We start from the raw sequence: 14414 nt of genomic DNA, 5'->3' as shown, positions 1-14414 counted from the left end.
TCCTGTTGATTCTGCATCTTATGCTGTGCTTCCAGAAACCTTTCACATCCTTCTGTCCGTCGATTTTTTTAATCGAAAGTTGGGTCACAGTTGCAGCAGGCAAAGCAGGGCCTCTCCTCACCAACATTTCCCTTTTTTTTCTGGGGGATCCCAAGTGGTTCCTAGGCCAGATGAGATATACACTACCGTTCAAAAGTTTGGTGTGTGTGTGTGTGTGTGTGTGTGTGTGTGTGTGTGTGTGTGTGTGTGTGTGTGTGTGTGTGTGTGTGTGTGTGTGTGTGTGTGTGTGTGTGTGTGTGTGCGCTTTTAAAGGGGGTTTCTGGGACGCAGGGTGGTTACTCAAAGGTTAACAGTGGTTAGTAATGCTGTTTTGTAGATGCCGGCTGTGCTAATGAGCCTGAATGTGAGTGTGTCATGTTTCATTGACAAGCGCTTTTCAGCATTTTTTTTTTTGCCTTTGTTAGGTAGCCAGAGTAGATAAATGATAAGAAAATTTGAGAAATAGATTTAAAAAAAGTGACAGAAATACTGGTCTAGATGTGAAACCATGAACATTGAGATGACTTTTAAAGGTAGCTTTCCAAAATGAAGCCGTCTTCAAACCAAAATCAGGCACCCAACTCAAATAAATCTGTTTTTCTTGCTGTATTCATCCTGTTGATTCTGCATCTTATGCTGTGCTTCCAGAAACCTTTCACATCCTTCTGTCCGTCGATTTTTTTAATCGAAAGTTGGGTCACAGTTGCAGCAGGCAAAGCAGGGCCTCTCCTCACCAACATTTCCCTTTTTTTTCTGGGGGATCCCAAGTGGTTCCTAGGCCAGATGAGATATACACTACCGTTCAAAAGTTTGGGGTCACTAAGAAATTACCTTATTTTTGAAAGAAAAGCCCATCCATCCATCCATCCATCCATCTTCTACCGCTGATCCGGGTTGGGTCGCGGGGGCAGCAGCTTTAGGAGGGAAGCCCAGACCTCCCTCTCCCCGGCCACATCATCTAGCTCCTCCCGGGGGACCCCAAGGCGTTCCCAGGCCAGCTGGGAGACATAGTCTCTCCAGCGTGTCCTGGGTCTTCCCCGGGGCCTCTTCCCAGTGGGACGTGCCCTAAACACCTCACCAGGGAGGCGTCCAGGAGGCATCCTAATTAGATGCCCGAGCCACCTCATCTGGCTCCTCTCTACGCGGAGGAGCAGCGGCTCTACTCTGAGATCCTCCCGGATGGCCGAGCTTCTCACCCTATCTCTAAGGGAGAGCCCAGCCACCCTGCGGAGGAAACTCATTTCAGCCGCTTGTACCCGCGATCTTGTTCTTTCGGTCACTACCCAAAGCTCGTGACCATAGGTGAGGGTACCTCGGGGTCTTGAAAGAAAAGCGTTTTTTTTCAATGAAGATAACATTAAATTAATCAAAAATATAGTCTAGACATTGTTAATGTGGTAAATGACTATTGTAGCTGGAAACGGCTGATTTTTAATGGAATATCTCCATAGAGGTACAGAGGAACATATCCAGCAACCATCACTCCTGTGTTCTAATCCTACATTGTGTTAGCTAATGGTGTTGAAAGACTCATTAACGATTAGAAAACCCTTGTGCCATTTTGTTGGCACATAAATAAAAGTGAGTTTTCATGGAAAATGTAAAATTGTCTGGACGTCCCCAAACTTTTGAACGGTAGTGCATAACCCCTTCAACATGTTCTTGTTCTAACATGGGGCCTACTAAATCTCAGAGGGAAGGCATGTAATAATAAGGCATAAACCTTATTGATCCCTTACTGGGGAAATTTACATGCTACAGCAGCTACATACAAATAAGGCATGTAAGAAGCAAGACAAAAAATGCAAAAGTAGAATATGGCTAAACATAAACATAAGATAAAATACAACTAAAGATATAATAGGCTTCTGTTGATTCGAAGCTGGCTAGCAATGGCTCTCTCACTATGTCCCTCATTGTAAAGCACCAAGATGTTTGTCATCATCTTGCAGTTCTGTACTTTTAGTCAGTTGTTTTTACATATGCAGCTTACGCGCAAATGGACAAATTTTGACATTTTTACTATCAGTAAATCAGATTTATATACATAATGTAAGCGTTTTTTATGTTGGTAATTATTAAAGTAAAATCTTTACCATAATTATTGATCTTGTAGGCCTGTTGTGTTGAATTTGTAAAGAAAACATTATGTGGTCTAATAAGTATTTCCATAGCTGTGCTCAGACCTCCCTCCGACCTCCCTCCGAATGTGCAAACCCACAAAAGAAAAACCTTGCAGTGAAGGTAAAAAAAGCACCAAATATGTTTGACTGAATGTTTGTGAAGTTCATATCAAGTGACATGCAAGACATCTGAAGTATTTCCTTTTGGGGCTTAAGAGCAGAAATATAATCAGTTATCAAAGTGAAGCAAAAAAAGTGACACTTCATTCACCTGCCTGTTATCCAAAGCAAACACCTCCTTAGTTGCACAGAAGTTGAAGCCTCAGTACAACTTAAACTAGCGAGTTATAAATAAATTATTCCTCTGAACAGTTATCATGACTGAGGAAATTAGCTACTGTGAGCAAAATCATTTTTTGTGTCAGACTGTAAACATGTTTATTTCTGCTGTTGGGCGTTTTAACATGGGGGTCTATGGGGATTGGGGTCACCCTCATGTCGACATTTGAGAAACTACAGTTTTTGGCACCTCTGCGTTGGACTCATTTTCCATCTCTGAAGGTTGCAGCTTGGATGGAACAATCTGATGGTAACAGCCTTAAAATTATATAAGGGAAAATTAAAACCTATATTTTATGAGGTTAAAAGTTCTTTTTCTAATTTGTCTTTCAATAGAAGGAACAGGTGTGACATCCTTAGTTCTTATTTTGTGCAACAATATGTTTTAAAGTTTGTCTGGATCTAATTTAAGGCTTCACTGACTGATTTGATCATCCATCCATCCATCCATTATCTATACACCACTTAATCCTCATTAGGGTCGTGGGGGGGGGCTGGAGTCTATCCCAGCTGATGTAGGGTGAAGACAGGGGACACCCTGGACAGGTCACCAGTCTGTCACAGGGATACATATAGAGACAAACTATCACTCTCATATTCACACCTACGGACAATTTACAATCACCAATTAATCCCAACATGTTTTTGGACTGTGGGAGAAAGCCGGAGTACCTGGAGAAAACCCAGACATGTACAGGGAGAACATGCAAACTCCATGCAGAAAGATCCCAGGAAGGCTGGGATGTTCTAGCTGCAAGGTGAAAGTTTTAACCACCAAGCCACTTTGCTGATTAAATCAAATTAAGTTAATTTCTTTCAACATTTAGCAGCCCTTATTTGCATGGTAGGTACTTACAGTTTCCATTTTGAAACTCCAGAGCTATCAGACTACCAATATTTTTGTTTTTCTGGTACAACTTGTCATACCTGCTCAATCAGTTACGAAACTTCAACATTGTTTTTCATTTTTGTGATCAAATGTGTTATTGTGACATGTAGCTACATATAGTTCATAAAATATCACTAGTTGACTTCTGCGTCATCATTTTTTTTTTGTTAATGTGCTCAAAAATAGGACTTTCCAGGATGGCTTAATGACATGATAAGAAATAACACTAAAAATGCCAGTTCTTTATCTTTAACAGTTCCTGAGGTATTGTCCCTCAAAAGTTGGTCAACAGGCTATTACAAAAGGCTAGTACTCAATATAGCAAAATAAACATAACACATTTCATTATACATATCTTTTTTTTATGCTTTAAAATTTTCGGGCCAATCAGCAAGGATCGAGCTGAAATTGTTCTAAAACTATGATAATTTGAGATGGAATGATCTTTATTTTGTGACTGGGAGAGAAAAGTGGGACTGAACAGCGGATTTGTAGTTTGGCCACAAGATGGAGTTATAACTCCTTAAATGGAAACTAGTCAGGCACCATGTGGACCACCTGAAGTGATATCAAACCCACAGACAGTTCTTTGTTTCACTCATATATGTGCATCGCCGCAGTTTCTACATGCTCAGATTCAGTGAAGAGATGTTTGATACATTCTGAGCAGGAAAATGGTGAGAGCAGATGTAAATTCTCATTGTTGCTGCGACTCATGAGCTCTGTGGTCTTTGTTGCTCCACCTCATTCAGAACGAGTTCCTGTTCCTTTAAGGGATCTGTCCAAAATTCACCGTAGTGACTTTGCGTATATTCCATATTCAGAGAAAGTCCAGCGGTGGAGTGTGGAATCTCCGGCTGCCAGATCAGTTCTCCTCTGGGTGCTGAGCAGGTAAGAACATCTCATCATTGCTGAAAACTTACCAAGAGCTTCTAGCAGAACATGAAACCAGACAGGAACCTTGGAATTAACTGCAACATGTAGACATGCGCTTCTCAATTTCATTTTAACCATGTGGAAACTTTACTATTGCTACATTTTAATCACTTCTGCTCTCTGAAAGATGAAAACTACACTAACTGTTTTGTTAAGTCATCTGATTACAGTTAATACTGATTTTAATAGTATTCATACTTTGAGAAATGTAATGAAAACTGATTAGAACGGTTTAAAACAGCTTTAAAAAGTGGACTATGTGATTTTTTATATCATTTTTAAACTGTGGCTACAAGTGTTGGAGTCTCTCTGGCTGCTGGAGTGGAAAACTCTTTCACACTCGCAGCAGGAAATACATGTGCAGTGAACATCATCTCTTTCTCATAAGGCTAAATGTAGACACAGGGTCGAGCAATCAACCGTGGGCTTTAACCCACTGTTGTTTTTTTTTACAATTCTTTTCACGCTGTCCAACCAACAGGAACAGCAGCGTGCAAGTGTTGCTTCTATTTCCTCACATGCTCTGTAGAAATAGTAAAGGGGGGTCTTTTATTAGTATGAAGCTCAAAGAAAATGTGTCATTAAGTATGTCTTCAGTAAACCCGCCTTTTTTTATTGAGTTAAAGTTTGACGTGAGCTGCTCCGTAAACACTTTACTGACTTTAAAGCAACCTGGTTCCAAAATATCTCTCATTAATTCCTCTTCACAGAGCTTTTTTTCATCATGAACACAGACAAACATCCAGAATTTGCATCCTCAGAGGGAGACGGGACGGAGTGTCTGAGTGAGTGTTCATGTCTTTGGTGTTAAAGTGTATGTGATCAGGCTGCGCACATTTCATCCTGCCTGAAACAGTGCCTGGGCATACGAGACTATAAGTATTAATAGGCGTACATGAGGAGGATTTTGTGCAGGTTGCAGTTGATGAATGGATTTTAATACTCCATTATTGTTGCAGAAAAGACTTATTCATGCTTTTTTTGGGTTAAATAATAAGTTATGCTCATACACGATGTGTCGCTTTCGCAGATGCTTGTGCTGATGTTGCAGACATGAAGCCAAAGGAGGAGGAAAAAGAGAAGGAGGATAACTCATTCAGTGAGAATGGAATTCAGTGTGCTGAAGGTGTCACAGATCCACGTATGTTTATCCACACACACAGAAATACTAGAACATATGTATAAACATTTATCGGCACTAACACTTGACATCTGTGACATCTTTCCATGATGCAGTTTAGCCATTGTGCTCATACTCTTTACCTCAGTGCAGTAACTTTTTCATCTGCGAATAGCTACAGGGTGTGTGTTTTATTTCTTTACTCCTGTCGCATTTTTACTTACTTTGGGTGAATTTTTCAATGCAGTCCTGCACCTCTATGGAAACAGCGCAACCACGAAGAAGGAGAGAGAACTCAGAAATGCCTTCTGTGTTGTATGGCACAATTGGAATGACATAAATCATAAAATGAGAGAAAAAGTGAAAATTGAATATCTTTGATTATGTATTTTACAAATATTGAAAAAAAACTGGAATCAACATGTACAACATTTTTCCAAGTGCCCACAAGTGATCAAAGAAATGCAGCGAAGAAGTGCAGATTTTTTTTTTTTTTCCAGAATCTGGTCAAAGCGAGTTTTCTTGGCAAATTTTTAAATGAGACTTATAAGATGAAATGTTTTTGATGAAATTACTTAATTTTAAGTTTGGATTTGGTTGTATATATGTATGTATTATGAGCAAATTGAAAGAGCTTGTATTTATTGTTGAGGTTTCTGTTTTTTACTTGCCATGTAAATGCATCCCTACAGGTTCATGTCTGTGTGCAAGATGTTCTATATATTTTTGTATGCAGATTGGCCCTTGGAGATTTTTAGGTATTCTCATCATAGTGTTTTACCAATTCAAAATGCTATTTTGACTATACGGTGTGTTTTCTAGCTTTCTGTGTATTCTTGACAAAGTGTCATTCAGCAGAATGATGTTTTGTCATTTATGTCTTCCTGTAGTACATGGGGAATGTGTAAAGCGTTAAAGCCACCCCTTACTTGAAATGGCTTCTCTTTGTCACAAAACATTGCCTGAAGAAGGTGGTGATGTAATGAACTGTCATAAATAAATGTATGTTTGCAGGTCAGACAGTGAACGGGAGTCTTCCAGGAAAAAGAGTGAAGGATGCTGCTACAAAGCACAAAAATGTTACTTTATTGTGATTACTCTAGCCGGGCTTATGTGCACTTGCGTGTTTACCTGAAGTTTTTCTTTAATCAAAGTGCAGTTGAACTTTCTCAACCTATAGATCAAAGTTAGTTAACCATTAGAATAAAACAGACTGCATGAAAGGTTTTTAATGTTTGCCTAGAGTGAGTTTTCAAGTGATGAAGTAGAGTCTGAGACATTTGGATTTCACCCAACTGAACAGACTGGTTATCCCTAAATTTGCCGCTTCTGCACATCATATTGTTTTATTCAGTTTTCAAAGCAGTTTGCAAAGAATTCTCAGTATATAATCTGCTTTCGTCATTGTTTGTGGTTGCATTTAGAGATGTACCATCAGTGCGATGTTGGTTTTAGTCCATGACTATATGCAATATTTCCTCATTGCGCTGTAAAAAAAAAAAAAAATTGTCAAATATCCTGTTAAGATCTTAGTTGTGATTTTTGATGCATTTTTAACTTGTCCCAGCGCTTTCGAATTAATAGAACCAAATAAATATAAAAAGTAAGCATCACCTAGGAATTGAAGAAAAAAGGATGTCCTCATATGGATTTTAGCTGATGAACAGTTTAAGTTTTTTAAGTACTTTCACTATTTTTATCTAAGTCTTAGAAGTAGAATGTTTTGACGGACATTGCACGCATCTGATATTTACACTGATTACTGTGTATTTATGCTCTGGCTAACTCTAGATGCTACAAGCAGGTGTGAACTGATGCACATATTGTGCATTATGATCACATAAGCAGAGTGAAGTAAAAGGTATAGAAAACCCAAAATGTAATGTTTGCATGTGAGTACGCAGGAGACTGCAGCAAAGTGTTATTTTTATCATTTTTACTTGTAGCTCTGGTATGTCACTTAAAAAAATGAGAGCGGCTCTCCTCTTTATTTGTGACTGCCACCCATCTACCCCAGCAGGTGCAGTTCCTAAAACCCTGATGTGCATCTCAATGCACAGCCTGCGGTTCACTGGACTCTATATCAGGCCTCTCGGAGCTCTGCGTGTGCAAAGTTTCCATAGCACCTCTGAGCGCTTTCCACAATACAAGGCGCTGCTCTTCAGCTCATCACCAGTTACCGCCAAGACCACAGTGTGGTTTCTGGATGGAACTGAGTGTGCTGGGGGTTGATTAACACTTAGCAAGAGGTTAGGTGAGAGGTCCTGCAAGATCAGGCCTCAGGACTCTGCAGCTGTGGCGAGAAATGTGCATACACATGGAGAAATCCTGCATGATGCTGAAGTTTGACCAACAGCGAGTAAGAAAAATGTCAAAAAACATCAGGGAAACTTGTAGTAGTAGACATATGGTAGAACTGGCACTCAGTTGCCTGAGAGAGTGGCCGAGAGAGAGTGCAGATTAATCAATGTGAAATCAGTTTTAAATGCAGATGAGGAATTGGTGGTGTCTGTCTGAGGCGCCAGCTGTCTCTCTCTCCTGGCCTAGTTCTAGTTTCTGTGTAGTCAGAGGAAATGCCTTCCCCTTATCTCGAGCACACATCTTCTGAATCTCTTTGTGACACTGACAAATTAAGCTACCCACACTTTGGAGATGTTTTAGTACTAATATCAGCTTTAGGCACAAATGTAGAAGCGAAGGTTTAACGGTGGCTTTCACATTTAGCTTGGTGTGGAGCTTATTTAGCTCCTTATTTGGAAGAGAAGGCTGCTCTGTACATCAGTCCATGTTGTTTGTACATGTGTCAAATGTCACTCCAAATGTATTCTCCTTTACTTCCGCTCTGCTTAGGTGTGATGAAAACCGAAGCAGAGGAGGTGGAAGAACGTGAGATGGTTCCCAAAGAGGAAGCAAAGGGAGGCAGCGAGGATGGCATGGAGGAGGGATTCGACGAGGAGAGGATGGAGGACGACAACGATGATGGGGATGAAGAGGGAGAAACCCTGAACGAGCCGCAGGACCTGTCGCTGGTGGACTACTCTCGTTATGACAGCGCTGCCCTGACAGACGCCCACACAGCAGCGACGGAGGCCCCTCGCATCCAGACACCAGGCAAACTCAACTGTGACATCTGTGGCCTGTCCTGCATCAGCATTAACGTACTGCTAGTGCACAAGCGCAGCCACACGGGTAAGCACAGGCACACAGGCCACACACCTGACCTCAAACGCTACCATTGCGCAACAACCACAGCGTTTATAGCACTGGGAGCTCATTGTACTGACTGGGTGGAACTCGGCGATTAACAATGTGCAAATCTGCATCATATATGACGCACATGCCCTAACCAGTGCAGCAGTAGGTTGTGAAATATCCTCTATTGCTGTTCAAATGTGTGATTTGATCACATTGACAGATTGGTCAAAGAATTATAATAATTCCAGCAACATCGATCTGCAATGTAAGTCCTACAGAAAACCGTATTCAGAGCAGAGCAGGGTGTTCATCTCATGCACTCTAACCCTCATCTGACCCTCGGAATCCTGAAACCTGCCTGCAGATTTGAAACCCATGTTATGTTTAAAAAAAAATCACCCTTTCTCAGAGCCGCAGACTGAAAGAATCATTACATTTTCTACTTTGCGACAGTCCTTGAACTGATCATGTGTGACGTGTAGTTCTGTGAAAACAAGACATGAGCTTAAAATCATCCTATTTCAAAAGCCCTTTTAATATTTCAAACCTCTGTGCAACTGAGAAGCCACAAGTAGTATTTAGAGCAGAGCAGATAGGAGACAAGTACAGAAACAAATTAGAGAGACTGAGAGGAAAATCTAACTTATTTGATCAGTAAAATAAATGTAGCATGGCTGAAAAACAGCATACAGAGGAGCAAGTTGGAAGATACATTCACCATAGTGAAATAGCCTTAGATTGGTACAAAAAATTACTAGTTTGTAGAGGATGGAAAAACGCAAATAGTCCCATATTTCCAGCGTGTAGTGCGAACATTTTTTCCAGTATTATTAATACCTGCATCCAAGTTTTTTAAATGTTTGCAAATTAGAGATTTTTTTTATGATTTATGGCTTTATAGATGTGTTATCCTGCACAGAAGACATTTCTGAGTTCTTTCTACTGATAACCATGGTTGTTCTGTTTCCATAGAGGTGTAGGACTTTAATATTGCAGTGAAAAATGAGACCACAGTGAGTAAAAAATGTGTCAGGAAAAAAAAAGCACCCAGAAACCATTTCAGGTTCAGAGGTGTTTGTCATATTTACCACCGAGTTGTCATTGGCCACATCTGCACACATAACAACTGTCATAAGCAGTGAAAACAAGCCACAAATTCTGTATTTAAAACGTCGTCTTTCTCATTTCTTCCATCACTCTTCAGTGTGACTAACAGAGCAGAGTTTTAGGAAATGAAGATACTGAAGTTATCATATTCCATATATTAACACTCTGATCATCTGTTTCAGTCACGTTAAATTCAAAATGACAAGCTGTGGTGGCTGTTTTACTACTAAAACACAAATTTGCATCCCAGCTTCTTGTTACTGATGAGTAAAGCTGAATAGCAGAATTTTTCCGCCTTCGGTTGGAACTCACGATTCTGTTTTTGACAGCAGAAGTTGAGTTTACAGTACATCGGGGCATTTGTGCAGTCTGAGCCGTGGGAACATCGTTTTCTAGGTTTCTGACGATCAATGTGGATGTTTTGTTCCCCTTTTAAAGATGGTGAATGATTGTGTGTTTTTTGCAACATCACTGTAATACTTGGAACCAGACGGCAACTAAAGGAAGGAAAAAATTACAGCAGTATCGCAAAATTTGCACTCATGAAGAACATCACGTCAGTTGTAATCTACAGTCGATAGACAGAGGTGGAAATACTGAACTAAAGTACAATTTTTAGGTTCTTTCCTTGAGTGTTTTCATGTTATGATACTTTGACCTTTCACTCCACTACATTTCAGAGGGATGTATTGTATTTTCTGCTCCACTACATTCATCTGACAGCTTTTATGAGATGAAGATTTGACACAGTTCATGATTACAGATTAAACCAGCAGTGTCCAAACTTCCATCTGAAATCTGTGTAGTCAGCTCGCAGTTCAGATATCTATGACTTGTTAAAATCTACTAAAAACAATGTAGTTTTTCCCTTCAAACTTCTCACATGGATAAATTTCAGTGAAGATTCCAATGATCCAATACCTAAGCAATAATCAAAGACACTTTTTTCTGCTTTTCTCTCCTATTAATAATGTTTGGAACCCTCAGATTTATGTGCTGTCTGTTTATAAAACTGGATATAAAGTAGTTAAAACCTACAGCAGCTACAATAGCAGCATGCTGCTGACACACTGATGCTTTAATATTAATAATAGAACGAGGTCACATACACCAGTCAAAGGTTTAGACACACCTTCTCATTTAATGGTCTTTCTTTATTTTCATGACTTTTACATTGTAGATTCTCGCTGAAGGCATCAAAATTATGAATGAACATGTGGAATTATGTGGGAAACAAAAGAGTGTGAAATATTTTAGATTCCTCAAAGTAGCCACCCTTTGCTTTGATTACTGCTTTGCACACCCTTGGTCTTCTCTTCATGAGTTTCATGAGGTAGTCTCCTGAAATGGTTTTCACTTCACAGCTGTGCCTTGTCAAGGTTAATTTGTGGCATTTCTTGCTTTCTCGATGGGGTTCGGACCATCGGTTGTGTTGTGAAGAAGTCAGGTTGGTCCACAGTTGACAGCCCTATTTGACAACTGTTAGAATCCATATTATGGCAAGAACCAATCAGCTAAGTAAAGAGAAACGACAGTCCATCATTACTTTAGGAACTGAAAGTCTTTTAGTCCAGAAAATTGCAAAAACTTTGAATGTATCCCCAAGTGCAGTTGCAACAACCATCAAGTGCTATGACCAAACTGGCTCATATGAGGAAAGGAAAACCAAGAGTCTCCTCTGCTGCACCTCAGATTAGAGCCCAGATAAATGCCACACAGAGTTCTAGTAGCGACACATCTCTACATCAGCTGTTCAGAGGAGACTGACCAATCAGGCCTTTATGGTCAAATAGCTGCTAAGAAACCACTACTAAGGAAAAGCAACAAGCAGAAGAGATTTATTTGGGCCAAGAAACACAAGGAATGGATGTTAGACCAGTGGAAATCTGTGCTTTGGTCTGATCAGCCCAAATTTGAGATCTTGGGTTTCACCTAAACACACCTCCAGGCTGTGGAAGGGCTATTTGACCAAGAAGGAGAGTGATGGAGTGCTGCTTAGGTCAGATGACCTGACCTCCACAGTCACCTGACCTAAACCCAATCCAGATGGGTTGGGATGAGATGGACCACAGAGTGAAGGCAAAAAGGCCAACAAGTGCTCAGCATCCCTGGGAACTCCTTCAAGACTGTTGGAAAACTATTTCAGGTGACTACGTCATGAAGCTCATGGAGAGAATGCCAAGAGTGTTCAAAGCAGTAATCAAAGCAAAGGGTGGATATTTTGAAGAATCTAAAATATAAAACATGTTTTTACTTATTTCACGCTTTTTTGTTAACTACATAATTCCATATGTGTTCATTCATAGTTTTGATGCCTTTAGTGAGAATCTACAATGAAAATAGTCATGAAAATACCAAAAAAACATTAAAGTTGCTGGAGTATGACTGAGGATCTGAGTGCTTCTTTTACCACAAACTAACACAGTAAATCTGCAACAACAAATAATTCACAATGATTAGAATCAAAACATGTTGCAATATCAGGGAGTTCAGAAGACAAACATGCAGGCTTGTTTGTCACACTGTGTTTTTTTCTCTTTGTTTCTCCTTTCTGTCAGGTGAGAGGCCATTCCACTGCAGTCAGTGCGGGGCCTCCTTTACCCAGAAGGGAAACCTGCTTCGCCACATCAAACTGCACTCCGGGGAGAAGCCTTTCAAATGCCCGATGTGTAGCTATGCCTGCCGCCGACGCGACGCTCTGAGCGGGCACCTGCGCACCCATTCTGGTACCAGCCTGCCACATCCACTCACAAATGCACTGACACTGTATGCACCTGTGTACAGTATCATGTTGGTTGGTTTCTTACTGCTTTTGAATCAGAGGTGTGCTCAGCCTGCATGGCTTTTCCAGTAACACCCACCACACATCACACATGACAGTTCACTCACACACCTCTGGAAACTTACTCACTCACTTTCAGTGCACGTGTTTTACAGCAGACACACATAACCATCGGTTTGGCACGAAACCATCGAGATAATAGCTGCTGTAAGTATTTTGATGTTGTTGATGTGTTAGTGATTAACTGAAACTGCTGCTCACAGTGGAGAAGCCCTTCAAGTGCAACTATTGCAGCCGCAGCTACAAGCAGCGCAGCTCACTCGAAGAGCACCGAGAGAGATGCCATGTGTACATTCAGAGCAAAGGTCCCACCGACAGAGGTGAGCAACCTTCCTGCACCAACACTCTCATGCGAAGCGCAGGAACATCTTCAAAACTCCATTTCACACATTTAGGTGTCAGAGCGCTGCACAGTCTGCACAAACACATACACAGCTCACTTCGAGCTGTTAGTACTAACAGATCCTGTTTTTACAGCCTCATTACATTAATGAGCTTATGGCTACTACCCCGTCATTACAGCTAAATAGGTTATGGCTGCTGTGGTGTGAAGGCTCAGCGCTGCGAGGACCGCTTCTCGCGCCTGCAACAGCAAAGGGGAAGCCGACATGTAGGGCAAATGTTTCAGCCCGGCTGCCCAGTTTAGGCAGACACACAAAAACATGCACCATTTTATAACCTCCCCCTGAAAAAACACCTCGACGGGACAGTTGCATGATTGCAAAACACAGACAATGCTCTGTTTCTGTGGTCACCAAATGTCGTAAGTTTTGTGCCTTGAGTGATGCTGTGGTGAGGAAGCACATCCTCATCCTGTGGTCTGCTCTCCTGCACTGGTGAAGTTAAAAAACAACCAGGAAGTCAGGTCAAAAGGAGCGTCTGATCTCAAATTAATATCTCGTGTGACTCCATTTCAAGCAGCTGGTGGGTTTAGCGAGTTTTTTTTTTTGACTTTATAACCTCAGAGGCTGCGACAGGTGGACAGCTGCAGCTCAATGCTTCGCTGATGACGCTGCTTGATCAAAAGAGGAGGTCTTCATTTCCTTTTGTGCACTTACTCACGTTTTCCTGTCATGCAGAGGACAGCCACATAACCACGGCTCAGATGGGCACCGAGCGGGCGCTGCTGCTCAACCGGCTCGCCAGCAACGTCGCCAAACGAAAGAGTTCAATGCCGCAGAAGTTCACCGGTAAGAGCAGCAGAGGATCAGACCTCAAGCTGATAACACTTTTTAATAACATCCATGTATTTACTGACTATAGCTGCTGTGTTTTTGAAATGATTTTGCTTTTTGCTGGGCCTTTATACAGAATTCATGTTTTTCAGATTATTTGAAGCTGTCTGTCTGAGCTCCTTGTCTTTCTGTCTGTCTTTGCTCTCCTCCATCTCTTGCCAAATGGGAATTGAAGGCAGAACACCTGCCTCATACCTGCATACCACAGAGTGCTCACCGCTAACCTAAATTCTCTGCAAGAAATGTGTCATAGGTGGGTATTTGGTAACCATGCATGGTTATTTACATGAATACATTAAAACAAAAAGGAGAGCAGAGAGTGAAACGTGCACTTGAAACCTCTCAGTTTAGTTACTCACTTTTTGTGTGCTTTGATTTTAAGCTCAGATAATTTGCCTGGATGATCAAAAGATAGCAGTTTCAGTAAATGGTTGACTTGGCAGGCATTTCCCAAACTTTATGGGCGTACACGCCACACACACATTTTCAATAGCTGGCTCTCACCTTTCTGGTTAAGGCCAACTTTGGGTTATAGTTTTGCAATCAAGCCTCAAGCTGCTCGGTGTGAGGGTGTATTGGCAGAAAGAAA

At 41.1% G+C, this 14414-nt stretch overlaps 1 protein-coding gene across 3 annotated transcripts in view; it reads left to right on the top strand.

The window, feature by feature from the left end:
- LOC111569990 (zinc finger protein Aiolos-like) overlaps positions 1-14414 on the top strand; it is a 48247-nt gene that overhangs the window by 27851 nt on the left and 5982 nt on the right. Inside the window, exons 1-8 of one of the 3 annotated variants that reach the window (XM_023272506.3) lie at positions 3788-4067; positions 4215-4281; positions 5037-5111; positions 5357-5467; positions 8297-8635; positions 12307-12474; positions 12794-12910; positions 13670-13780. In XM_023272506.3, coding sequence (XP_023128274.2) covers positions 5051-5111; positions 5357-5467; positions 8297-8635; positions 12307-12474; positions 12794-12910; positions 13670-13780 — 907 coding nt within the window. In that variant the 5' untranslated portion in view covers positions 3788-4067; positions 4215-4281; positions 5037-5050. Of the gene's footprint in view, positions 1-3787; positions 4068-4214; positions 4282-5036; positions 5112-5356; positions 5468-8296; positions 8636-12306; positions 12475-12793; positions 12911-13669; positions 13781-14414 lie in introns of those variants that run through there. The other 2 variants (XM_035949175.2, XM_035949176.2) reach the window with 2 other exon arrangements.

The sequence above is a fragment of the Amphiprion ocellaris genome, chromosome 4 (assembly GCF_022539595.1).
Source record: "Amphiprion ocellaris isolate individual 3 ecotype Okinawa chromosome 4, ASM2253959v1, whole genome shotgun sequence".
Taxonomy (NCBI): domain Eukaryota; kingdom Metazoa; phylum Chordata; class Actinopteri; family Pomacentridae; genus Amphiprion; species Amphiprion ocellaris.
This window is presented reverse-complemented; position numbering and strand designations above follow the sequence as displayed.